The 27,205-nt window shown below is 41.5% G+C and overlaps 4 protein-coding genes across 8 annotated transcripts in view; 3 read left to right on the top strand and 1 right to left on the bottom strand.

Annotated features, from left to right (window-relative positions):
- col7a1l (collagen type VII alpha 1-like) overlaps nt 1-1,717 on the top strand; it is a 113,832-nt gene extending 112,115 nt beyond the window's left edge. For 3 of the 4 annotated variants that reach the window (XM_054740064.2, XM_054740065.2, XM_015959266.3), the window contains 2 exons: nt 263-334; nt 874-1,717. In XM_054740064.2, the coding sequence (XP_054596039.2) occupies nt 263-334; nt 874-1,103 (302 nt within the window). In that variant the 3' untranslated portion in view covers nt 1,104-1,717. The remainder of the gene's footprint in view (nt 1-262; nt 335-873) is intronic. The other variant, XM_015959275.3, reaches the window with a different exon arrangement.
- A 2,001-nt stretch (nt 1,718-3,718) lies between these two features.
- On the top strand, nt 3,719-5,488 carry ucn3l (urocortin 3, like). The gene is made up of 2 exons (XM_015959327.3): nt 3,719-4,036; nt 4,314-5,488. The coding sequence occupies exon 2, from the start codon at nt 4,324-4,326 to the stop codon at nt 4,792-4,794; it is 471 nt and encodes a 156-aa protein (XP_015814813.1). The 5' UTR covers nt 3,719-4,036; nt 4,314-4,323; the 3' UTR covers nt 4,795-5,488.
- Nucleotides 5,489-14,152: 8,664 nt separating this feature from the next.
- copg2 (COPI coat complex subunit gamma 2) lies at nt 14,153-20,426 on the top strand. The gene is made up of 24 exons (XM_015959341.3): nt 14,153-14,302; nt 14,743-14,795; nt 14,889-14,969; nt 15,076-15,147; nt 15,449-15,528; nt 15,840-15,915; nt 16,029-16,121; nt 16,232-16,318; nt 16,406-16,563; nt 16,651-16,784; nt 16,869-16,936; nt 17,015-17,203; nt 17,328-17,423; nt 17,498-17,741; nt 17,824-17,899; nt 18,016-18,119; nt 18,196-18,321; nt 18,408-18,476; nt 18,757-18,938; nt 19,013-19,142; nt 19,216-19,313; nt 19,397-19,535; nt 19,616-19,714; nt 20,142-20,426. Exons 1-24 carry the CDS (start codon nt 14,266-14,268, stop codon nt 20,270-20,272), a joined length of 2,622 nt encoding a protein of 873 aa, XP_015814827.3. The 5' UTR covers nt 14,153-14,265; the 3' UTR covers nt 20,273-20,426.
- A 17-nt stretch (nt 20,427-20,443) lies between these two features.
- Nucleotides 20,444-26,299, bottom strand: mest (mesoderm specific transcript). Of its 2 annotated transcripts, XM_015959356.3 has the most exons (12): nt 26,200-26,299; nt 25,835-26,024; nt 25,687-25,766; nt 25,540-25,617; nt 25,327-25,463; nt 25,173-25,231; nt 24,773-24,813; nt 24,601-24,671; nt 24,425-24,526; nt 24,272-24,348; nt 24,035-24,098; nt 20,444-20,760 (listed from the first exon to the last, which is right to left on the bottom strand). In XM_015959356.3, exons 2-12 carry the CDS (start codon nt 25,986-25,988, stop codon nt 20,643-20,645), a joined length of 981 nt encoding a protein of 326 aa, XP_015814842.1. In that variant the 5' UTR covers nt 25,989-26,024; nt 26,200-26,299; the 3' UTR covers nt 20,444-20,642. The 2 variants fall into 2 exon arrangements, with proteins under 2 accessions (XP_015814842.1, XP_070410250.1); XM_070554149.1 differs by lacking the exon at nt 26,200-26,299 and having other exon boundaries at nt 25,835-26,128.
- Nucleotides 26,300-27,205: the final 906 nt, after the last annotated feature.

The following is a 27,205-nucleotide window of genomic DNA, read 5'->3' as shown; positions in this document are numbered from 1 at the left end:
TATTTTAACCCTGTAAATAATTTAAATAATTTTTGATTATTTCTTATTTAAATTAAATGTGTGCTTATAGTTGTAAGTTTGCATAGAAAGGCTGAAAAATGAAGCGACGCTTTAAAACACCCTCAGACGGGATTCAAATGAGCCAAAATGCTGCCGGCGCTCATTAAACACACTGGTTCAGTGAGAGGGAGTGTGTTTGGGTCTTTGATGGCAGAGTCCAGTTAAAAGTACAACTTCTGATGAACTATATTTCTGTCTTTAGAGTCCCGTGAGACAAGGACTGTGGGATGGACACAGAGGACGAAGAGAAGGGTATTCAGAACAAAGAATGTTGGTGAGTGGCCAAGGCGACAGATTTCCTTGCATCTCTTCTTTTTTAACATGTCAGTTATGAGTAATGAGCTGAAATCATTAAGAGAACGAGGTAGGAAAAGGAAATTCATCCAGATGAGTCCTTAATTTACATCCACTTATGCTGTGTATACTTATTATTATTATTGTTATTGTTATTATGAGCAGTTGTCTTTCTGCAAAGCTTTTGCAGTTTGTTTAAAAGACAATCTGCTGTGTGTTTTTTCAACTTTTCCAAAAAAGTCATATAAATAAAGTTATCTTCTAAGAAAACTGTAACAAACTAAAAAAGCCTTCCTTTTAGGGCCTTGGGTTGAACTTCCTGTGATTTTCCATTTGTTAAACAAAAAACTGCTTCTTTTATTTTGCCACGTTCAAAGTCTCACGTTCACCTGAAGTTGTATTGGCCTGGATACCTGGAGATGAACAGATGATTGTTTTTAGATTTTAGTCTTTTTTTTGGCATATAAAATGTTTTTAATCTGTGCTTCATAATAAAGGATAAATACTTTGCATCTTTAGCAGCGGAGCGCTGTTCGGAGCCGATGCTAGAGGGATCCTGTTCAGACTACGTCTTGCTCTGGTACTTCCACGTCCAGTCGGGGGAATGCAAACCATTTGTGTACGGGGGCTGTGGAGGCAACCAGAACCAGTTCACCTCTAAACTGGAGTGCCAGAGTCGGTGTGGGTTGGGGAGGAACTCTACTGGAGGTCCGTCGGATCACATGAGGGATGGACCCGCCAACAGCTGAAGTGGTGACTCAATGTGAAAATGTAGAACATTAGTAAAGTGTTCAGATGAAGCCCAAAACCAAACAGATGCTGATTTGTGTACATAACTAAGTAAAATATAGCTTTGTCTCTTTCTGTTGTTTATTTATGTTTTTGTGATTTTTCGTCTAGTTGTTGTTTACAGAAAAAAAAATTGTTTTCTAAATCTGAACATGTGTTCTTGGTTGTGTTTTTACTGACTGACTTTGACCCTTGACCTTTGCGATCATGTGGGCGACGGTGGCACAGGAGTTAAGTGCTCGCCCCGTAATCGGAAGGTTGCATGTTCGAGCCCCGCTCAGTCTGTCACTGTCGTTGTGTCCTTGGGCAAGACACTTAACCCACGTTGCCTGCTGGTGGTGGTCGGAGGGACCGGTGACGCCAGTGCTCGGCAGCCTCGCCTCTGTCAGTGCACCCCAGGGCAGCTGTGGCTACATTGTAGCTCATCCCCACCAGTGTGTGAATGTGTGTGTGAATGGATGAATGACTGATTGTGTTGTAAAGTGCCTTGGGGGGTTCCAGGACTCTAGAAGGCACTATATCAAATACAGACCATTTACCATGTGACTCTACTGAAAATAAAACTTCATTTGTGGCTTGTTGAGTATTACTCTCCATCTTTCCACTCACATTTCTTGTGTTTTGTCAGTCGTCCTGCGTTTAGAAATCTGCAACAAAACAAAGCATGGTGGCCGGTTGCCAGCTGCCACTGTCAGCGCTGCATATGTTCCTTTGGCAGGGGGTGTTATGGGTCCGGCTGAGGCCATATGAGAGGCATACAGGGACCCTGCTACTCTCCATCACACCAGCTCAGCAGAAGCAGGGGTTTCCTGCGTAGGTGCTCAGGGGGTCTTCAACTTTGAAAAGTTCACAGCTGAAGATTTATGGGGAAAAAAGCATTTGAATGTATTTTACAGCTTTAACATGACTGTTAATATCACACACACACACAAAACCCCCATGGCTATCCTCGTATTAGTCACGACTCCCACACGCTGAAGCGCTTCACAAATATTCAAGAGTTACTTTGTTTTCAGGCACCTTTTCTATGAGCTTTTAGAGATATTTAAAATGTAATATCTCATAAAAGCGGCCCACTTATGCATGATTCAGGCAAATGTATATGAAAGGATGTTGAGCCTTATTTCTGACAAACAATAAATGCAGGCTTAGTTTTTGTTTTACTTCTCATAAAAAAGTTATTAGAAGTTGACTGAAAAGAATAAACAGAATAATTAAGAATGAACATTTAAACTAGTCATTGTGGATGAAACTGTTCAGAATTGTTAGTTGATGTTTTATCGGTGAATAAGGATGTTTTTCTGGAGCAGCAGGTATTTTAGCTGAAGGACGTCTTGTCCCAACAGGATGTGCTTACTCCAGCTTGACCCAACTCATGTCTTCCCCTGTGTTCTCCCTCAGGTTTAGAATGATGCACACCACTGCAGGTGATTTCTATAAGTAACCCATACAATCAATGTTCATTACAGCACGCTGTTCTCCACAGATGTATCTAATGTTTGCATTCATATTTTTATAACATAAAACATGGTGTCAGCTCTGGGAACTCCTCTTCTTGTCTGTGGATTTCAACTCCTCTCCTCAGAGTGACACAGACAATTTGTACAGCCCAACAGAAGTTCATGGATCCAAAATCCAATGTCTAGGTGAGGTACAGGCAAGGTCATACACAGGCAGGCAGAAGTCGGTAATACTTGTCAGGGGGTAGAGCTGGAATTGGTAGTCAAAGTTCAGAGCCAAGGTCGGTGTCCAGATGACAGATGGGCGAGAGAATCCGTGGACAGAAAACGTGGTCAAAAAGTCAGAAAAGGGCTTGGATGAAAAATATTGCTGGAGTCTCAACTGGCACAAGGCTGGCGATCATCTGGCAGGGAGACAGAGCCTGAGCTTTGCTTACAAAGAGGAGCGCTCAGGTGCAGCAGGGAGACAATCAGGCAGGGCTCAGGTAAACTGTGTGAAGCTGATTAGTAACGGGAGGACTGTTATGTGGAATTATTACAATTAAAGTAATATCAGAAATTATCTGTATGAGTTTTCACTCTTTAACTGACACAACCATTACATACCAGAACACACACTACACATCAAAGCCTTCAGCTTCTTCTCCTCTCACTCAAAATCTCAAAATATGATCTGAAGCTTATTTTTGAGATTTTTTTGTTTGTTTGGCACAACTTGTGCAAGAAGAAGTAGAAATAGTGGGAGCTTCAGGATGGTTTTGGTTACATTATGAAGGAATTAGACTATATGGTAAACCAGTTGATATCAACATCCCTTGTGATGAACTTTGATCTGGACAGAGCTGCAAGTGAATGACCTTTTCTTTAGTTTTGTCTCATCCTCACATAACCACTTCCATTCGCAACATCACGTGTTCAAAAACATAAAAAGGGTTTGATTTCATTTCATTTTTCATGGTTGAGACGAAAAAACAGGATCAGGGGAAAGGCGCTGTCCTTGGTGCTGACCCGATATTCGAATACAAACATTTTATTTTGAAAATTTTGAACTTTACCAAAGAAAATCAGCTTCTAAACGCCGTGATCTTGTCTCCTCTTGTCCACAAACACGGAGTCACAACTTTGTATTGTTTTATTTTAATATTACATCACTACATGACGACCAATGGGAGGGCTCACAAGGACCCAAAATGTCAAAAGCGTGACGTGGTTGCTGGCGTAGGGCTGCAGTTTGATGTCTCCTACTAAACGAACGCAGAGGGAATGGACGAGGAAGACGCTGCCGCTCAAACTGCGTGTGCGCACCGCTGACCTCCACAGTTATTCGGGATCTGGCTCCAGAACTTCCCTGGAAATTTCATTTTCCTGAGTTTTCCATGCAAACATAACTGCTCACTCTCTGTCAGAGTATTCTTTATCAAGGGACAAGAGTGGTAAGACATTTCCTTGTTTACATAAATATATGCGTGGGTTAATTTTGCAGCACTTTCCCCCAAACGCTCTGTTTTCTTGGTTATTTTCTAACCAGCCTGAAATTGTATTTGTAACCAGAGATTAGTTTAAAATACTAAATATCTCCCTTTTGGAATAAGGAGGGGGACTTTGTAACGACATGGATTGTCCCCTCGTTTTTAAGTTTAGTGCTTTTTGGTGTAATTGTTAAGGAGAAATAATTCACTCCTGTCCACCTTCACATGTGTTGTCCCCCAGAGGACACAGCATGCTGTCGTCCCTGAAGACCTTGCTGCTGCTCTCGGTCCTGTGCGCGCCGACCTCCAGCCTGTGCCTGCGCCTCCACCAGACCCGCTCCGATCTCCTCTGCAACAACTTCCTGGCTGTTCGGGTTCCAAGTGATGAGCCCGAACCGGGTTACTCTCCATTAGGCAGCCTGGGGTCCCTGCTTCAGTCCGAGGGGTATCTCAGTCCCCCCTCATCCTCCTCTTCTGCTGAATCCAGCCGGGAAAAAAGAACTTCAAGTCCCGCAAATTACCGCTTCACGAGCCGGACGAAGCTTCGAGGGCAGATGCTCCGCAACAGCATCAAAGGAGACCGGAGGAGCAGACTGACCCTGTCCCTGGACGTCCCGACCAACATCATGAACGTCCTCTTTGACGTGGCCAAAGCCAAAAACCTGCGCGCTAAAGCGGCGGAAAACGCGCGTCTCCTGGCGCAAATCGGACGGAGAAAATAAGAAACTTTTCGTTCACACAGACGTGACAGGGTTTTGGTACAGCCCGTCAGCACCTGATCACTTTTCATCCTTCAAATACACTTTTTCCTCCAAGTGAACAAAAATTTAACTCGGTTAAAGCAGGCAGAATAAAATCCGGTTCTATTGTTAACTATTATTTTTTATCTATTAAACCTGTAAGAAAAGCGCCTCGTTGTTTAAATTGTTGTTTAATTGCCTGTTTAAAGAAATGAAATAGTTTAGCTTGAGAACACAACTTACAGTTCTGGTTAAAGAATCGTTTACAAATCAATGCATTTGTTTCTTTACTCCTCTCAGACATGTTGCTGTTGTGGCAGCATCTTTACCTCAAACCCAGACAGGACACGCCTGATTTTATTTGAGTTACGGGCTTTGAGTCACTTACTGGGGAGTTGTCTTCGTGTGAATCAGGCCCAAGTTAGAATAAGCTACCTAAATGTCGCAGTTCATTAGGCTTTCCTCTTTTAACCACGATTGCCACTCAGTTTAAGAATTCATTGAAAGTAGATTGAATGAAACGTCTTTCAGTTTGATGTATTTGGGATTTTCTGCTGGGTCGCAAAAGACCACATTGTCTGTGAAAAACGCATGTGAATGTATGTGCTCATCAGATATCTGTTATTTTTATACTGCAAATAAAGGATTATTTTTCCTCAATTAAAGCAGATGAAGGGTACAAGCCTGTGTCCGCTTTTATGTTTATTACGAAATCTGAGGATTATGCTGCAACAAATAAAAAAGATCTAACGATTACCTAGAATATTTGTTAGAAATAAATGTCGTCTGTATGAATAAATAGGATAGTCATCAGTACAGACGGGGAAAGGGAAACTGGAAGTTTGAGGCATCTCCAGCAAACTTTGGAACACTGTCAATACGATTTGTGGCCACTAGAGGGCAGTAAACGACCTTATATCCTAAATAATCGCTTTCAACAACGTTCACCACTTTAGAATAAGGCTCCCCATATAAACAGCTATTTTACAATATTTAATAGACGTGCTATTAATCAATCAATTAATCAATGTGTATAATTTATAAATGATTAACAGTTATTATGCATCAATTCAGGGCGAGAAAGAGACAAAACATACTGATGAATTGTCAAATAGTGATACAAATCTGTTGGTGAAGGCACATCCATCTAAACCTTCCCTATTAAGTATGTGAGACTAAGTTACTCTATCTTGTGAATTTTGTTTTTATTAACCTAAAGTAGGGGGCTAACTGGCGCTAGAACTATGCCCAGGTTTTAGAATAAAAATTTTTACTTACATTTTAAGTGTTGCTGAATTAAAAACAATCAAATTCTTTGTGTCCTCTTGGGAATCATAATTTTAAGGTGAAGGATGATGAGGATGAGAAAGACAATAGTTAATGAAACTTTACAAAGCTACAGTACATAGTTACTTAGTAGGAGACTTTTCCTGTGAATTATTTCAAAGTAAAACATTATTTTATTTTAGCATTAGCAAGAGGCGAACACCCTCTAACTCTTTTATTTTCATTTTATTTAGCTAAAAAAATTAAAACCATATCAGTGTTAATCACAGTGGTTGTGAGTGGAATCAAATTGATAAGCCCAGCTAGCTACAGTGCTAAAAACCATCAACATACATATACTGGACAATGGGTTTCCATAGTCTACAATAATAAGTTTTTGTACTAAAATGGGAGGTGGCCACCACCGCCATTTTGACCGTGTCACAGGTTCCGTCAAGCCCAGACAATTCCAAAAAAGGGAAGAGAGGTGGAGCTGAGGGTGGGGCTGTAAGGCTGGGATCAACTGATGACACTCGGTCGAACTAGCTACAAGCTAACCTGAAGCTAACCCAAAGCTAATGCGGAGGTGGGAGCTAAGCTAACGGAGGTAGCAACCTAGCTACAACCAGGAGTTAATGTGCACAACACCAGAGCTTCTGAGTCAGAGATACGCCGGGCTGACCGCTGGGTAAAACCGGGTGAAACACAGAGGTCTCCGAGACCTCCACAAGCCGGCAGCCGCACAGCAGACAAGCGCAGCTGCAATCTGAGATGCGCAGAGCTACCGCTGGGGAGAACCGGGTGGAAAAATTTCCATCCCAGAGCTCCACAAGCCGTCAGCCCAAGCAGCAGCCAGAAGCCGCGATCAGACAGAGATGTGCCGAGCTGCGGGGAGGGGAGAACCGGGTGGAAAACAGAGGTCTCCCGAGAGCACCACAAGCCGATAGTCGGAACCCAGCTCCACCAACATGTTATATTTCAACCCATTTTCTAAAGTGCAGCATTATGTTAAATGCACTGGGTTTTACCCTATTACATTTAAATTTCATGGGTAAACAGTACATGTTAAAATCTAAGCTCAGCTCGGCAGTGACCTAAAATACATAAATATAATTTTACTTACCGAAAAAAATGAAGTGGAGACTCCTTGGACGCTCTATTAGTGCAATTAATGCCACAGCAAGTTATTTTGTCCAACAATTGCACAAAACATATCCAAAAAAGAATACACACACACAGAGACTCAAAATCCCGGAGCAGTTTCCAAGCCAGACCGAGGCTCTACTGAGGCCTTTCCCTGGAGCTAGCTCTGTGGTCACGTGGGTCGGATGCTCATTAATTATACAGAATTTTAGGCTATTAATACACTTAAACAGAAGAGTGAGAAAAAATGCACCCCTTCAGAGTTGTCATGAGTGTAAACTAGATCATTTAAACAAAAAACATGTTTTGGTACCAGGCTGTAAACATGTTTATTTCTGCTGTGAAATTAGTATTTTTAACAAGGGAGTCAATGAGGATTTGCTCGCTTCTGACACCAACCCCCAGCGGATGAGGGTGGAACTGCAATTTATTTCATTTCCGGGTTTGCCTCAATTTTTGAGACGCATTGTGGGGGCTTGCTAAAAACTCCGTTTTTAATTACCTTAAAATGAAAGAGTATGATAACTATCACCCTCTGGTGGCACAAAAAAAGTTGGAACTACATTTTGGCTGTATCCTAGAGTAGTATCCTATATGCCTTCTTTTCTAAATAAAATTGAGAGGAAAAATCCAAATCTTTGTTTGTGTCCTTTACGGAATCACAATTTTAAGGAGAATAAACAATAGGAGAGGGAGAAAAATCAGAGGGAATTATTTTTTATGTTTATTTCATATAACTTCCTTGGTGTTTTAAAGTGATTCCTCAAATAAACCTGTGGATTTAGTTTTGCCTTGTGGCCGCCAGGGGACGTAAAATCCCGTGCGATTGTAGTGCTGAAAAAAATGGAATAGAAAAACTAGAACTAAACTCTGGTTCTTTTAAATTGTTTAGAAAATATTCTACGCTCCTTATCTCAGTAAAGCTGGGAAATAACTAATGTTTTTTGTGTCTTCTTGTGAATATTAATTTTAAGGAGAAAAAAGAGATGGAGAACAGGGAACTGAACTTAAGTTTTAATAGTTATTAAGAACACTTCATGTAAATTCTTCAAAAATAAAATGCTAGTGTTTTGGCTTTAACAAAACTCGCTCTAAGTCTTTTTCTCTTTTCATTTAGCTAAAAACACGATTCTAATTATATTTATGTAACAGTGTCAAGCTGAATAGATGTGTCAGCAGCGGACTGGCCATCAGGAGCACCTGGACGCGGAAGCTTCCTGTATTTTTTAAGGATGGAAACACAATAACTGCTTCTTTGAAATGGACTCTGGGTCCGTAATAAAGAATACTTGACTTGATAACTTAAACCTGGTTTTGGAATATTTTTCGCCCTCTAGTGGACTAAAACTGTTACTTCGGGCAGCATTGTTAACATAAATAATGCATTACTTATCAGCTTTTCCTGTGGATTCATTTAAAAATAAAACAAACCACTTAAATTCACTATGGGTTTTAAATTAGTTAAGAGCACAGTCTAAATAATAGGAAAGCCAGAACATCTTCACTTAAATCTATGTGAAGTATCTGTATTCAACAAGATTAAATCAACGAGCTAAAGCAGGAAGAATTAGCAACTAGCTACTGTGCTACAAAGATATCACACCCCCTCTGGCGGTCACAGAGCGAAGTTATCATCAACTGTAGCCTTAGAGGGGGGTTTAATTTCATAAATTAAGTTATTACTATGTCACATAAAATAAATATGTTTAAGTTACAGCATTTTACCAGCAAAAGTTTCTAGTTTCCATTCAGACATATCAGATATCAAACTAGTTCTTTATTCAAAGACAAATAAATACCCAACTACATCTAATAAACACTGAGACATTGATACATTGAATTAAAAACAAATTGCCCATATTTAGTTTTAAACTGAAAAATATTTACGTATGTTGGTTTAAAAATGAATGCATAAACCACTCAAACAATTAAATAAAAACCAAATAAAAGTTACCAGAATAGAATTGCAGTGTTTGTTCTTTCTCTAAATTAATTTTTATTTAATTACTTGTAATCTGTCATTTTAGTTGATTGATGGCCGCATACTCATTGTCTATGTTTATGTATTATTTAAGTCAATTGGATTGAAACAAAATAACTCTTATCTATATGGCTTTGGAGAGTAAAGATTTTCTGCTCTCTAGCGGACGAACGCTATTACTACAGGCAGCGTTTATAAAGTTAACAAGATAGAACTCTTAGCACTTCCTGTAAATTCCTTCAAATTAAAACTTTTCACATAGGTTCACAATAGGTTTCAATTAGTGTGACAGTATAATAGTTAGTCTAAATAACGGGAAAGCCAAGATGACTTCACTTGTATAAACTACTTAGCTACTAAAACTCCATAAATCTGTTAACTATCTGTGTTCAAATCAAGGAGCTGAAGCATCAGCAGCCAGCGTTTTTTTTCTTTTTTTCATAACTTTATTTATCAGCAGCCAGCTTTTTTTTCAAAACTTCATTGAACAAGGTGATAAGTATACAAACAAACTGCATAATTATCAGCAGCCAGCTACAGCAGCTCAAAGAGGAGTTAAATATTCAACTTCTCAGAGAGAATCTGCAGGAAGAGAAAAGGGAGTTTATTAAAGCAGCAGAAGAAGCTAAAGGTGATTTCAATGAAAGTCTAAAGGATTTAAATGAGAGTTTAAAATGTCTGATCATTCTGATCATTGTGAGTCTGTGTGTGTATGTGTTTGTGTGTGTGTGTATGTTTGTGGGGTGGGGTGGGGGTGGGGGGTTGCAGTGTGTGTGTGTGCATGCATGTGGCAAGGATGGGGAGCGCCAAGGATTAATCAAGCCTGGGGCACCAAACTGGGTAGAGTCAGCCCTGGTGCTACCTGACACCTGATGATAGGCCCTGTCAGCATAGGTCGCGGTCTTGGGGATCAACCCAGCGGCATGATGACTGAACTTTCCGGCACTGCGCTGCTCTGGGTGGCTGCATGTTGGAGTAGGTCTGTTGATGATATGTAAGTTTTGTCTTTTCTTTGACATTTTTTCTTCTACTTTCTCAAAGAAAACGGTATTTTTTGGACATTTTACTTTTCTGTTTCTGGTGCTGTGAAGCTTAGAGGATTTTTACTGCAATTTTTTGCTTTTTTCACTTTTTGAGCATTTGTTATGATGCGTAACCGTGGCAACAAGCTGGTTTACAATCGGGACATTGGAAAGGCTGAAATAATACCTCAACTGAAGCCACCAGAGGTGGAAAGTAACGAATTACATTTACTCACGTTACTGTAATTGAGTAGCTTTTCTTGTTTATTTATACTTTTAAAGTCGTTTTTAAAATCTGTGCTTTTACTTGAGTACGTTTTTAAAAAAGAATTGTAATTCGCTACATTTTAAATAATATCCGTTACTGAGTAAAAATAAAGTGTAGGCTTAATAAATTTAAAATATTACATGTAGCAGCATCGGAACAGAAAGAGACACCTGCATGAGCACCGCATCTAAACCGGGGCGGGGTGGGGGGGCATACACTTTTGATAATGAGGACAAACAGCCATTTTTACCGCAGTTTTGCTCAAAAACATCAGTTCAGTCCCTGTGATCCACTCGCTGTTTACCTCCTCTTTCATTCCTCAGCTGTGGGAGCTCTGTGAAGCTAACCCCCGTCAGCTTCAAACGTGCAGGCAAATAGGCTGCTCGGTCATAACTAGAGGGGTGAGGAGGACTAATGCAAACAAATGGGAATTACAAGGGAGTGACTAGGAGGATAACATGAGGAAAGCCTAGAGGGAGCTGGGGAACACAAGAAGACTCATGAGGAGAACTTGAGGGAGAACAGGAGGGGGCTGGGGACCAAGGGGACACAGAACATGACACATTCACCTGGAAAACCAGAAATTTGAGTTTAAAAAGTCTGAAGAACAATTTGAACAGGAGAGAGCAGAGACACGACTGACTCTATATGATGACAAGAAACGTTTAAAAGCTGAAAACATTCATCTGGAGAACCAGAAATCAGAGTTTGAGCAGAAAAAGATAGAATTACAGCATGAGATTACAGATGGACAATTTCTGCTCAAAGAGGAATTAAATATTCAACTTCTCAGAGAGAATCTGCAGGAAGAGAAAAGGGAGTTTATTAAAGCAGAAGAAGAAGCTAAAAGTGATTTCAATGAAAGTCCAAAGGATTTAAATAAATGTCTGATCATTCTGATCATTGCGAGTCTGTGTGTGTATGTGTTTGTGTGTGTGTGTGTGTGTGGGGGGGGGGGGTGCAGGGGGGTGCAGTGTGTGCGTGCATGTGGCAAGGATGGGGAGCGCCAAGGATTAATCAAGCCTGGGGCACCAAATTGGGTAGAGTCAGCCCTGGTGTTACCTGACACCTGATGATAGGCCCTGTCAGCATAGTTAGGATAGCTTGGGGATCAACCCAGCGGCATGATGACTGAACTTTCCGGAACTGCGCTGCTCTGGGTGGCCGCATGTTGGAGTAGGTCTGTTGACGCTATGTAAGTTTTGTCTTTTCTTTGACATTTTTTCTTCTACTTTCTCCAAAAAAAAACTGTATTTTTTGGACATTTTACTTTTCTGTTTCTGGTGCTGTGAAGCTTGGAGGATTTTTACTGCAATTCTTTTTCTTTTTCACTTTTTGAGCATTTGTTATGATGCGTAACCATGGCAACAAGCTGGTTTACAATCAGGAGCAGCTGATTAACTTTGGAAAGGCTGAAATAATACCTCAACTGAAGCCACCAGAGGTGGAAAGTAACGAATTACATCTACTCACGTTACTGTAATTGAGTAGCTTTTCTTGTTTATTTATACTTTTTAAGTCGTTTTTAAAATCTGTACTTTTACTTGAGTACGTTTTTAAAAAAAGAATTGTAATTCGCTACATTCTAAATCATATCCATTACTGAGTAAAAATAAAGTGTAGGCTTAATGAATTTAAAATATTACATGTAGCAGCATCGGAACAGAAAGAGACACCTGCATGAGCACCGCATCTAAACCGGGGGTGGGGGGGTGAGGACAAACAGCCATTTTTACCGCAGTTTTGCTCAAAAACATCAGTTCAGTCCCTGTGATCCACTCGCTGTTTACCTCCTCTTTCCCTCCTCAGCTGTGGGAGCTCTGTGAAGCTAACCCCCGTCAGCTTCAAACGTGCAGGCAAATAGGCTGCTCGGTTATAACTAGAGGGGTGAGGAGGACTAATGCAAACAAATGGGAATTACAAGGGAGTGACTAGGAGGATAACATGAGGAAAGCCTAGAGGGAGCTGGGGAACACAAGAAGACACATGAGGATAACCTGAGGGAGAACAGGAGGGGGCTGGGGACCAAGGGGACACAGAACATGACACATTCACCTGGAAAACCAGAAATTTGAGTTTTTAAACTCTAAAGAAAAATTTGAACAGGACATAGCAGAGAAACAACAGACTCTATATGATGACAAGAAACATTTAAAAGCTGAAAACATTCATCTGGAGAACCAGAAATCAGAGTTTGAGCAGAAAAAGATAGAATTACGGCATGAGATTACAGATGGACAATTTCTGCTCAAAGAGGAATTAAATATTCAACTTCTCAGAGAGAATCTGCAGGAAGAGAAAAGGGAGTTTATTAAAGCTGTAGAAGAAGCTAAAAGTGATTTCAATGAAAGTCTAAAAGGATTTAAATGAGTTTAAAATGTCTGATCATCGCAAGTTTGTGTGTGTATGTGTTTGTGGGCGGGTGCAGTGTGTGTGTGCGTGCATGTGGCAAGGATGGGGAGCGCCAAGGATTAATCAAGCCTGGGGCACCAAACTGGGTAGAGTCAGCCCTGGCGTTACCTGACACCTGATGATAGGCCCTGTCAGCATAGGTCGGCGGTCTTGGGGATCAACCCAGCGGCATGATGACTGAACTTTCCGGAACTGCGCTGCTCTGGGTGGCTGCATGTTGGAGTAGCTCTGTTGACGATATGTAAGTTTTGTCTTTTCTTGGACATTTTTTCTTCTACTTTCTCAAGAAAAACAGTATTTTTGGACATTTTACTTTTCTGTTTCTGGTGCTGTGAAGCTTGGAGGATTTTTACTGGAATTTTTTTTAGCTTTTTTCACTTTTTGAGCATTTGTTATGATGTGTAACCATGGCAACAAGCTTGTTTACAATCGGGAGCAGCTGATTAACGTTGGAAAGGCTGAAGTAATACCTCTACTGAAACCACCAGAGGTGGAAAGTAACGAATTATATTTACTCACGTTACTGTAATTGAGTAGCTTTTTTTGTTTATTTATACTTTTCAAGTCGTTTTTAAAATCTGTGCTTTTACTTGAGTACGTTTCTAAAAAAGAATTGTAATTCGCTACATTTTAAATCATATCCGTCACTGAGTAAAAATAAAGTGTAGGCTTAATAAATTTAAAATATTACATGTAGCAGCATCGGAACAAAAAGAGGCACCTGCATGAGCACCGCATCTAAACCCGGGGGGAAGGGGGTGCACTTTTGATAATGATGTGTTTAAAAGCTGAAACGAAGTCTCTGGAGACCCAGAAATTAGAGTTAAGATAAGAGAGAAGATAAGATAAGATAAGATAAGATAAGATGAGATAAGATAAGATAAGATAGAAGTTTTTAAACTCTAAAGAAAATTTTGAACAAGACATGGCAGAGAAACAACAGACTCTAGCTGACAACTGCAGCATGAGATCAGATTTACACAGCATCACAAACATATCTGATCATACGCCCTCTAGTGGCAAAAAGGCGAAACAAAATCCGCGATAGACTTGTTTCATATTGTCGCCCACTGGTGGTGACAAAGAGGAACTACATTCTGGTTGTATTAAACCATTGAGAGAAGAACATTTATCTAATCGGAGCTGTAAAAGTCATTTTCGTTGTTTCTTATTAATTCAAATATTAAAGGGATGAAGGAAGAGGCACTTGCTGGTTTACCGACACCGGTCGTTAAACGGAAAAACACTAATCTGTTTCCGTCGACGTGGACCCTCCGACCGGAAGACGGTTGTCATTTTGGCTACGTGGAAGCAGTTAAGCATAGGTACGAGGCAGAAAGCAGCTTCTACGTTCATCAAGGATGATTAAAAAATTTGATAAGAAGGACGAGGAGTCTGGTAAGAGACAATATTAACCGTTTAAAATCAGGCAGCGGGTTAGTAACTAAACTATTAACTGACCTGAGACCATGAAAAGCTGCAATACAGGCGAACGGTTTGCTAGCCTGTTAGCTTAAGTTGAAGCAGCTTTCTCACAGGCGATTTAAGCCTGTTTGTAGTTTGTACACAAACCCAGAGAGTTAGAGGTGATCGATTTGTTTGTGTTTGACACAAAAATGCTAATACAATGTCTCCTTTAATGTTAGCTATTGCGCTGGCTAGAGCTAGCCATGCTAGCGGGGTTTGGTAATAGTTTTGTATTGGTATGGTTTGAAACGTGTTTAATCTAAACCAATGCTCAATAAATTTAACTTGTCATGTCTCATTGCAACGACGGTTGGATTTACAGGTCTAATAGGAAAACAACGAACAGCTCATTTGTTTGTTTTCATCCACAGGAAGTGGCTCAAACCCTTTCCAGCACCTGGAGAAGAGTGCTGTATTGCAAGAGGTAATGCAAACTTCTTAAAACTTCAACATGGAGCAAATTGAAATTAGTTTTAATGTTTAAATGAGTAAAACAATGTTTTTCTTCTTTCTGAAGGCACGCATTTTTAACGAAACTCCCATCAATCCGAGAAGATGCCTCCACATCCTCACCAAGATTATCTACCTCCTCAACCAGGTTAAATCTGTTAAATTCTGGGAGTTTTTTTTTTTTGTTTGTTTTTTAAATTTTGTTTCTATGTTATTTATTTTACTGTGGCTTTTTCTTGCGTGCATTCTTGTAGGGAGAGCATTTTGGGACCACGGAGGCCACAGAGGCTTTCTTTGCAATGACGAGACTCTTTCAGTCCAATGACGTAAGATCATCAATTAATTCTATTTTATTAATAGAAACTTATTTTAATTGTAATCTTAATTATATATTGTAGTACCAGTCTAGAGTTGGCAGATGCTTGTTGTAGTTATTTTTCAGCTTCAAGTCCTGATATGAGTCAGTGTGTGATTAGTCTGCTTCTCAGAACTAAGACTCTGATGAACAGGTGATTCAGCCGTTGGATCACGTGTGCTGGAGCAAGGATGCAACCAAAACATGAAGGGTTGAACTCCCTTGGTGTAGCATCTTAGGTTTATGATTTAAACTGTTATTTTCTATATTAGCAAACCCTGAGGAGGATGTGCTACTTAACCATTAAAGAAATGGCAAACATCTCTGAGGATGTCATCATTGTCACTAGCAGGTTTGTGACCTTTTTATTTTCCTCTACCCCAATTTACTCAGTACACTGGTTCCCACAAATGAGGTCAAGACCTTATTATAGTTGATGAAATACTACATTGGAGCTCTGCAGAGATTAAAGTAACCTTAAAATGATTATCCTTGGAATATTTAACCTTAATTATTACAAGATTAAAAGTAGTCATAAAGTTATCTAATTTGTGTTTTATTAGCAAGGATCAAGTTTAACCAGCATTAGATCTGACTAACTGATTTATTTTTGTTTAAATGTCAAATTTAAAGTTGGACCTTATTATTATTATTTTTTTTAAGCTTGACCAAAGACATGACTGGGAAGGAAGATGTATACAGAGGACCTGCCATCAGAGCCCTTTGCAGGATTACAGATGTATGGAAAGCTTAGTTTACACACACACACACACACACCCCTCTTCTTATCTTCTGATCCCTTACAAGAGGTCTCTTTTAATAAACTAAACCATCTTTATGGATTTCCCCCAGACCACCATGCTGCAGGCCATTGAGAGGTACATGAAGCAGGCTATAGTTGACAAGGTGCCCAGTGTGTCGAGTTCAGCTCTGGTCTCCTCACTGGTATGAAATGGCAACTGTTTTCTATTCCAGTCAAAAGTGCATTCAAACTCTTAAATATTAGATTTTGTTGTTGTAACTGGTCAGTTATTAACGTACGTCTCTGCCATCAGCACATGGTGAAGATGAGCTATGACGTGGTGAAGCGCTGGGTGAACGAGGCCCAAGAAGCTGCCTCTAGTGACAACATCATGGTCCAGGTGGGAAAACATGAGGCTTGAGGGGATTTTGTTGTTATTTTTTCTTTTTTCATTTAGCATCATAGTTGTGCTGGTTTTGTGCTCTAGTACCACGCCCTCGGCCTGCTGTATCATCTCAGAAAGAATGATCGTCTAGCTGTGACTAAGATGCTCAACAAGTTCACCAAATCTGGTCTCAAGTCTCCCTTTGCCTACTGCATGCTGATCCGTATCGCCAGCAAACTGTTGGATGAGACAGAAGGGGGGTGAGTAAACCCGTTCCCTCTAGGACAAATCTGAGGATTCCCTCCTCCTAATAAATAAACAAGTCTGTCTGTTATTTTTGCCCACAGTCATGACAGTCCCTTGTTCGACTTCATCGAAAGCTGCTTGAGGAACAAGAATGAGATGGTGGTTTATGAAGCAGCTTCTGCCATTGTCCACATGCCCAACTGTACTGCCAGGGAGCTGGCTCCAGCTGTGTCAGGTAGAACTTGCTCCACATTGGTAACTTGCATCACATTTCCTGATGCTTTAGTGCTTACCATTACTGTGAATGTTTCTCTTGCAGTCCTGCAGCTCTTCTGCAGTTCCCCTAAAGCAGCGCTGAGGTACGCCGCTGTCAGGACCCTCAACAAGGTACAGCTTCCCTCTCTATCTGTACTCAGCTGCAGATGCTGTACTGTTGTTCAAATACATATTTATTGTGTTCATCAGGTGGCTATGAAACATCCATCAGCTGTGACAGCATGTAACCTGGACCTGGAGAACTTGATCACTGATTCCAATCGCAGCATCGCAACTCTGGCCATCACCACTCTGCTCAAGACCGGCAGCGAGAGCAGCGTGGACCGCCTGATGAAACAAATCTCCTCCTTTGTGTCTGAGATTTCTGATGAGTTCAAGGTGAGACTGTGTTAATGTTGAGTTTACAAACTAGCGTGTGAGAATAGGTCAGACGATTAATGCGGTTCTCTTCTAATTCTGCTGCTTGTTTTGTGTTCTGAAATCTGTTGGGCGTTTCTTCCAGGTGGTGGTGGTCCAGGCCATCAGCGCTCTGTGTCAGAAGTATCCCAGGAAGCACAGCGTCATGATGAACTTCTTATCCAACATGCTCAGAGATGACGTGAGTTTGTTATTACTGGATTTTTTACTCTGAGGGGAAGCAAACACACCAGTGCAGGTCTGTTTCTGTTGCAGGGCGGGTTTGAGTACAAACGAGCCATCGTGGACTGCATCATCAGCATCATTGAGGAGAACCCCGAGAGCAAGGAGACCGGCCTGGCCCACCTGTGTGAGTTTATAGAGGACTGTGAGCACACCGTTTTGGCTACGAAGATCTTGCACCTGCTGGGAAAAGAGGGTCCTCGCACCCCACAACCTTCTAAATACATCCGCTTTATATTCAACCGAGTGGTGCTGGAGAGCGAGGCGGTTCGTGCAGGTGAGGAAAAAATATCTGTTTTACCTGAGTGACTTACTTTTTTTTTTCTTCAACAGCTAAATTTTTTGTCTTCCGCTTTCAGCTGCTGTCAGCGCTTTGGCTAAATTTGGAGCTCAGAATGGCGACCTTTTGCCAAGTGTCCTGGTTCTCATGCAGAGGTGTTTATTTTGTTGTGCTCCGTGGTGAAGTCTCATGCATGTCTCCTAGGGAAGATGTAAATGTTGGACCTAATGCTCCCTTTTTTTGCTTTGAACACCTGTATCTGTCCTCGCAGGTGTATGATGGACAGTGATGACGAGGTGCGAGATAGAGCTACTTTCTACATGAACGTGCTCCAGCAGAAGCAGAAAGCTCTGAACGCTGCTTACATCTTCAACGGTAAACACACACCAGCTTTATTTGTTGTTAGTCGGACGGACGATTCGAGTCAGCCGTTTGTTTCTGTGGACGTCAGGACTGTCTGTGTCCATCCCCGGGTTGGAGAAGTCCCTCCACCAGTACACCCTGGAGCCCTCAGAGAAACCTTTTGACATGAAGTCTGTACCTCTGGCCACCACTCCAATCACCGAGCAGAAAACAGGTACTAATATTTAATTTCTTACATGAATTAATTGTCAGCGATTATTTTAAAGGGACTGGATCAGGAACATTTTTTAATCTCTTCAGAAATTGCTCCAGTCGCTACCAGCAAACTGCCAGAGAAGTTGGCCCCATCACGCCAGGACATTTATCAGGGTAAGGGTGAACAGTCGGTCTAGATCAGGGGTATTCCTGGCCTGGAGGGCCGATACACACCACGTTTGAGTTTTCACTGTCTCAACACACCTGATTTGAATCAGCAGGTGGTTAACAGGCTCCTGCAGAGCCTGATGAGCTGCCGCACAGGCGATTCAACAACAGCATCAAGTGTGTTGGAGCAGAGGAACCACTAAAATGTGCTGGATATCAAAATTGAACACGACTGGTCTAGAGTGACTGTGTTTATTAAAACCTGCCTTTGCTTCATATCTCGTAGAACAACTCGCGTCCATCCCAGAGTTCCAGGGTCTCGGCCCGTTGTTCAAGTCATCCGAGCCGGTGCAGCTGACGGAGGCTGAGACGGAATACGTGGTGCGCTGTGTCAAACACACCTTCTCCAGACACATGGTGTTCCAGTTCGACTGCACGAACACGCTGAACGACCAGCTGCTACAAAAGGTTTAATGCAGCTTGGATTTTAGTTCTCTGGACTTGGGGGGTCTTTTCTAACATTCTGGGCTGATGTGCTGTAGGTAATAGTACAGATGGAGCCTTCAGAAGCGTATGAGGTGATACACTACATTCCTGCTGCCACCCTTCCCTACAGTCAGCCCGGTTCTTGCTACACTTTAGTCCGACTGCCTGATGATGACCCCACTGCTGGTAATAAAATTGGGACAGTAATTTAAAAAAGCTGCTTGTTTTACAGGTTCAAAAGTATTTTTTCTGTTTGCAGTGTCGTGTACATTTAGCTGCACTATGAAGTACCTTGTGAGAGACTGTGACCCCAACACAGGAGAACCGGATGATGACGGTTACGATGATGAATATGTGGTACGTAGTAACGACGCATCCAGAGTTCCACATGAATGTTAACCTGTACATTCACGCTCCTCTCCCTCTCTGTCCTGCTCCAGCTGGAGGACCTGGAGGTGACCGTTGCAGACCACATCCAGAAAGTTTTAAAACCAAACTTTGGAGCAGCGTGGGAAGAAGTGGGAGATGAGTTTGAAAAAGAAGAGACTTTTGCCCTGGCGTCTGTGCGAACACTAGATGGTAATCACTGAGGGTTATACTGGAAACCCAAAGGTGAACGGCGTGTTTTGTTTTAAACTTTGGATGCTTTTCTGTTGCAGAGGCGGTGGGTAACATCATCAGCTTCCTGGGGATGCAGCCGTGTGAACGCTCTGACAAAGTTCCTGAAAACAAGAACTCTCACGTCCTGTTTCTTGCTGGTGAGAACTTTTATCTAAAGTGACAGCAGAATGAAGTTAGGATTATTATAAAGCAGGCTGTTGAGCTCCTGACCTCTAAAGTATTTTTTTGATTAGTTATGTAACTGACTTGTTTCACAGAACTTCCTTCACAACAAGAGCCTCAAACGTAGACTTTTACCCTCAACCCCCCAGTTCTTGTAAAAGTGTGTTTCACCAAGCTTTTATACGCTTGAGAGGTTTTGAGAACTTCTATGTTTGGGACTTTTATTGTGAAGGGATGAAGAAAGTTCAGCTGTGGGTGTCACAAAACAGTTTTTGCCCCCTTGAAAGATGAGACCATTTTTTCTGTAAAATCTTTTTCAGCTGTGTTGTATTTTTTCAAATTGCTACAGTTAGATTGTATAAATCTGGTTACCTAAACTGACCTGCCACCACCTCTGTTCAGGTGTGTTCCGAGGCGGCCATGACGTGCTGGTTCGTGCTCGCCTGGCGCTGGCTGACGGCGTCACCATGCAGGTGACGGTTCGCAGCAGCGAGGAGAACGTTGTGGATGTGATCCTGGCTTCTGTGGGCTAAAAAGAGCTCGGCGCCACTGCAATCTTAACTTCCCCACAGATCTAAACGTTGTGCTGACCAACTCTAAATGCTTAAGTTTAATCTAAAACATGTGACCTTGCTGTTATTTCACCTGCAATATATGAAGAATTCTGCATTAAACTGTAAAAGTACATTTTTGCTTCAGGTTGATTTTTTTTTAACAAAACTAATTTTTATTTACAGAGTAGACATTAGTTACTGAACTGAAAGTTAAAAAAAATACATATCAAAGTCCTTAACAGATACATTCATTTGTTGCAAAACTTAAAACATTAAAGCAACTGAGATTCACAGGAGTCAAAGTATTTTTTCCACTGCAGGCCCTAAATCTGTCCAGCATGGTATTCTGTCAGAAAGAGTGGATGAAATTAAAATACGCCTTTAGGAAACTGGTGGGATCCTCCAGCTGAGGGTAGTGACTGATGTGGTCGTCCAGAACCGTGACGGTGGACCTCTTCACCAGATGCCTGCAAGAACAAACAATTAGGGAATGCGTGAATACTTCAGGTCACCAGGAAATATAACAAGGAGACTCGTCTAAAACGATAAGACTGAATTAAGATAGAAAAGCAAATGTTTTTTTTTTTGGTACCACTTTAGGGAACACATTAACCATTAATTAGCTGCCAATTAATATGCATTTTAGTGGACTACTAAGTCTGAATTAGTCATTAAGCACTTATTAACAGCGTATTACTAATGCTGTAATTCTAACATTAACAGGCCAGAAATGAAGAGCTTTATCAAAATAAGCCATTCATAATGGTTCAACTGAAAGTAAATGGTTTGTTGCTGATTAACGCACATACTAATTAGCTCAAATCAATGTGGCTTTTAACAAAGTCAAGGGGAACATTTTTGCTTTTAAGTGGTTAATTAATACTAAACTACTTGTAATTAGGTATGAACAAAATCTGACTAGGATGGGGAACATTCTTGCTTGCAGGTGGTTAATTGATTGTTGTTAAGGCTCTATTAACGTGGAGTTTGGTGTTTATTTACATAATACCAGAACATAATATTTTTGGTTCTTAATGCAGAATAGCTATTCCCCTTCAATTATGTGCTGCCATCAGCAATCATGGGGTTGTCCGTCATCATGCCAACCTGGGGCCTACAAAACTCAGCAGCTCCTCCTCTTCTTCAATCACATGCAAGATGCTCGGGTTGGGGCAGCAGGAGGAGCATCTTATCTATGTTGTTGTTTGGGACATGTGAGTTTTCACAGAGCTCTCCAGGATAGAATGGTTCAATATGAACCAAGATGTTAATATTTGCCGTCGTCTTCCTCCGCTTATCCGGGTCGTGGGGGCAGCATCCCAACTAGGGAGCTCCAGACCGTCCTCTCCCCGGCCACCTCCACCAGCTCCTCCTGCAGGACCCCAAGGCGTTCCCGGACCAGATTGGAGATGTAACCTCTCCAACGTGTCCTGGGTCGACCTGGGGGCCTCCTGCCGGCAGGGCATGCCCGAAACACCTCCCCCAGAGAGGCGTCCTGGAGGCATCCTGACCAGATGCCCAAGCCACCTCAACTGACTCCTTTCAATCCGGGGGAGCAGCGGTTCTACTCGGAGTCCCTCCCGAATGTCCGAGCTCCTCACCCTATCTCTAAGGCTGAGCCCGGCCACCCTACGGAGGAAACTCATTTCGGCCGCTTGTATCCGCGATCTCGTTCTTTCGGTCATCACCCAAAGCTCATGACCATAGGTGAGGATTGGGACGTAGATCGACCGGTAAATCGAGAGCCTGGCTTTCTGGCTCAGCTCCCTCTTCACCACGACAGATCGGCTCAGCGTCCGCATCACTGCAGACGCCGAACCAATCCGCCTGTCGATCTCCTGATCCCTCCTACCCTCACTCGTGAACAAGACCCCGAGAAACTTAAACTCCTCCACTTGAGGTAAGACCTCTCTCCCGACCCGGCGTTGGCAACTATATCATTATGTCATCTATATCAATATTTGCCTCCCACCATACTCCCCTTTCCTAAACCCCATTGAGGAATTCCTCTCCTCGTGGTGGTGGAAGGTTTATGAACGCCAGCCTTACACCAGGGCAAATCTGCAAGCGATGGAACTTGCCTGTGGTGACATAGGTGTGGAGGCATGCCAGGGTTTTTGTCCCCCGTTACCTGGCCAGAGAAAATGTGGCCTGTGATGTGGATGAAGTTCTGTGGCCTGACCCAGTACGGCGACATGAAGCTGTGGCTGAGTAATACACTTATGTAGTATTTGTATATTTTTGTTATTCATTTGTACATGGGCTTACTGTACACAAGCGGCAAACGCATAAGATTTCTGTTTGTTTTTACAAGTGTGATACGTAAATGCTCAAGATTTCTGTTTTGTCTTTTCGTACAAGTGCTGAATGTTTTATTTTTGTTATGTAACATTCATTTTGCTTTAAAGCGAACAATAAACAATTATTTCTCCAGCTTCATGTCCCGAGCATTGCATTTTTCTACATATTGTTTAGTGACTGTTCAGTCGTGTTCTAATTTTGATTGACTTGATTGAGTTTTGAGCACAGATTGAACTGTTTTGAGGTGAAAGTGTGGTTTTGCAAGAAGATTGAGGTTTTGTGGATTTAGCTTGAAAATTGGGTTTTGTGTTCACAGTTTAGAGAAAAGAAGAGCACCTTTCAATAAATGTGTCTTAGCAGTTGAGAAAAACTACAATAAACAAATGACATCATAGCTACTTGCTTCTTTAGTAGACTTAAGTCCCGCTCATCTACTTCTGGACTAGGGCTGGGCGATATGGCCTAAAATCATTATCACGATATATTGAGGATTTCACCTCAATAATGGACGATAACTACAGGTATATGCAGAAACAAAAGTTGTCCACTAGATGGCGCTGTCACGTGTATTATGTTGTTACGTGACTCAAGGTGGTACAGCTTCTTAAAGGGACATGAACGCAGCCAACCTACACACCTTTTCATTTTTTATTATCAAATTTATTGACACGGGAACATTTATCACGATAAGAGTAAAAAATATTGACAACGATAAATTTTCTATGTATTGCCCAGCCCTATTCTGGACCATGGGTCCTCGGAAGAACCACAACATGAAAGCAGGCCAACGGAGCTAAAAACACGATTTTCTAATCCAGTTTGTTTTGTGCCATGGATTTCACATACAATGTCCGTGAATTTTAAAGACATTCTGATGCCAACAGCGCGCTTATTTTTAAATGGGGAAAAGGTTATTTTAGGTTTTGTGTGAAAATACGTCCAGGACTAAAAACGCGCATCTCCAAATTGAGGTAATTGAACCAGACACGGAGAGAAGCAGAGGAAAAACGGCTGTAAGTTCAACAAACTTTGAATCCTTCATCCAGGAGGAAAGAACCACCAGAAATCTGACCATGTGGTAAGTAGCAGCTATGCTGGGGGAGAGGAGATACTATGGTGACATCATATTTACGACATGCTGACATTTGATTTGTAGTCATGGGAATTAAAATTTTTTTACAAGATGATAGATCCAAGTACATGACAAGTGTGGTCGAAACACAGATCGTTACTTTTCATTTAAACTGAAGTGCTACACATGTGTCATTAAGGGCGTGCGGCAAAGCAGATTAGAAAATAGCTCCCATTGACTTGCATTCAGATTTTTGTTCAACCGGGGACCCATGAGCCGACCACTTAGGCTCCTTATTAGTGGTCTTCACTATCCACGTTTAGCTCTGCCTGCATGAGGCTTAAGATCTAGAGTAAGGGCCAACTTACAGGTACAGACGGATGAACTGGGGATGGGGGTTGACAGGGTCCAGGGGTCCGTAGATCACGTGCACTGAAACACAGAGGGGGGTGGAATGAGGCTTCATCTTGAATGCTGATCACAGATGGGCTGCAAGTCTGCTCCTCAAAGGCTAAGCTGCTTAGCATTTTTCCTAATACACCTGCAGGAACTTTGCTTAAATTATTAACACACACACACGCGCGCACGGCCCCTGTTGAACTTACATGGAATGAACGTGGAAGTGAGTGCTCCCACCCATCGATCTCTGTGAGTGAACCTCTGGTTGATGTACTGGAGAATACTGAGAAGACAAACAAATAAAACAAACCGACAGGAACACGTGTACAAATTCCAAGTGTGAACGCCAACACACTCACCTGTCCACAACCAAGTTTCCATCATTGTATCGAAAACCTGTCCACATGTCCCAGAATTCAGCATCCGTGGGTTGTGTGTAGGGACCGAACAATTCTCCTATCCTACCAAACAGAAAGCTACGAATCAAAAAAATATATCTTTAAAACCTTTTAAAACAATAATCAGGTCTTCTCACCCCTTTTGGAAGGTGTAAAAGTTGGCGAGGCGTGTCAGAACCAGTGCCAAAATGCTCGAGTCCTTCACAAGCTTTTGGGGACCAAATTAAAATGTGTCACAGCTAAAACTTCAGTTATCTTCTAATAATTTCATACAAGCTGGGAAGGAAGGAAAACAATAGGATGACTCACTATCTGCAGCAATCGTGGGTGGTGTGTTTCTGGGAATATTCCTGTTGGACGGTAAAATAAATTAATGATCCTTCAAATCAGTGGTGTACAATCCTGGTCCTCAAGGTCCCCTATTCAGCATGTTAAGTTGTTTCTGAGCTCGAACAAACCAGATCAGTGGCCGAGTCACCTGTTCAGCAGGTCATCAAACTCTGCAGAAGCCTACTGATCACCTGATGATTGAAATCAGGTGTGCTGAAGCAAAGAAACCCCGAAGCATGCCGGCTAGGGGCTCTTGAGAACCAGGGTTGGACGAAGCTTTAAACCTGCTGATCTGTAATCAATTCACAAATATTTATTGCACAGAATTCCTCATTAAAAACAGCAGCTACCCACAACAAAACCTATGAAAAGGCCATACCTCCATTAGAAAGACAGATGCTGTTTAAGATCAGGTGTCCTGTGCGATTCTGGTCACTCCTAGTTCAGAATGCAAATATATAAAACAAGCAGCGATAAGGATATTGAATCGTTTAATCCTTGCCTTGACATTCTGTGTAGAAAATGATAATTACCTGTAGAGCAGCTCTAGGGCAACAGTGTCTCCATAATCGTGGGATATCAGGTTGACACGCTGATTGCTCAGACCCAGATGGGTCACCAGAGCCTCCACCACACTGGCTTGCTCAAAGATGGAGTACTTGTGGGGTGCCTGGGAAGTTACAAGGTCCTCGTTACAGAATCTGTGCACAAACATTTGGAAACACGCAGAGGCATTTTACTCTCACCGGCTTGTCACTGAAGCCAAAACCCAAGAAGTCCAGCGCAATGACTCGATGGAAGCGTTGTGTGAGCGGATCCCAAATCTGCATGAAGAGAAAAAAAGTTAACGTTTGTGCAGAATTTTATTTTAAATGAAAGTGTGCAGCAGGTACCTTGTTCCAGTCATAGCTGGAGGTGGGGAAGCCATGAAGCAGGATGACAACATCTGAGCTCCCCAAAGCACCATAAGAATCTAGAAGAAGTCATTATGCATGTTTGAGATGCAACACAACAGTGAAATGATACTCTTCATAAATCTACCTCTGTAGAAGACCTTCCTGCCTCTGAAGAGGAAGACCTCCCCGGAACTGTGCCATTTCTGCAGGGCAGGTGAGAGCTGAGGGGGAGGTATGTGCAGGTAGACGGCCACCAGTGGGATGCAGATCAAACTCACATGGATCCACCATTCTCTCATCTTGAGCTCATCGGTGGGGGAGTCTCATTCCTGTCTCTGAGAGAGAAAAGTCACCAAAAACACACCAAATGACAGAAGCTAGCGGTCAGTTACTGGACAACCTGTGGCCACGTAAAGAAAAAGATCGAAGAGTTGAATAAGTCAAAACAACCGAACGATAGCTGGGAGGTTAGCTAAAACTTAAGCTACTGTGACGAATCGATAAACTTACAGAACCGCTGCCTCCTAGCAACACGTTCGCCCTGAGTTGTGGGAGCAATGGAGGAAATTCCTGTGGAACGTAAAGGTGCCGCTGTTTAGAGTGAAAAAAATAGAGAAGTCCCACTCTATTAGGATTTAACGTGGAAATGGCAGCATAGATATCTGTAGGTTACAGACGAGTCAATCATTACCGAGTTCCTCATCTTTATAATACACGATCTATGAGGATTGGCGCAGAGGGTAAAGGAGACGTTTACTGCCACCTGCTGGCTAGGAGATGAAAAGGTTTTGTGGAATAAATGTGGAATGGATTTCTCCCCCCGAATTATATAAATAAAAGGAATATATATATATATTTCAATTTGCATATATATACTATGAAGTAAAGTACCGTGTGCAGATAGATAGCAGTGTATGTCTAGTCTCTGATTCTCTCTCTCTCTCTCTCTCTCTCTCTCTCTCTCTCTCTCTCTCTCTCTCTCTCTCTCTCTCTCTCTCTCTCTCTCTCTCTCTCTCTCTCTCTATATATATAAAGAGAGAGAGAGAGATCAGAGACTAGACATACACTATATCTGCACATGGTACTTTACTTCATTGTATTATAAATATATATATATATATATATATATATATATATATATATATATATATATATATATATATATATATATTTATATTTATATATATTTATAATACAATGAAGTAAAGTACCATGTGCAGATATAGTGTATGTCTAGTCTCTGATCTCTCTCTCTCTCTCTCTCTCTCTTTATATATATATATATATATATATATATATATATATATATATATATATATATATATATATATAATACCATGAAGTAAAGTACCATGTGCAGATATAGTGTATGTCTAGTCTCTGATCTCTCTGATCTCTCTCTCTCTCTCTCTCTCTCTCTCTCTCTCTCTATATATATATATATATATATATATATATATACATATAAACAGATATATATTTTATTTATTAGTTTTATTTTCCAATTTTCTAAATG

This window comes from Nothobranchius furzeri, chromosome 1 (genome assembly GCF_043380555.1).
Source record: "Nothobranchius furzeri strain GRZ-AD chromosome 1, NfurGRZ-RIMD1, whole genome shotgun sequence".
NCBI classification, from domain to species: Eukaryota; Metazoa; Chordata; class Actinopteri; order Cyprinodontiformes; family Nothobranchiidae; genus Nothobranchius; species Nothobranchius furzeri.
The sequence above is the reverse complement of the archived record's forward strand: the minus strand, read 5'-3'. Positions and strand labels throughout refer to the sequence as shown.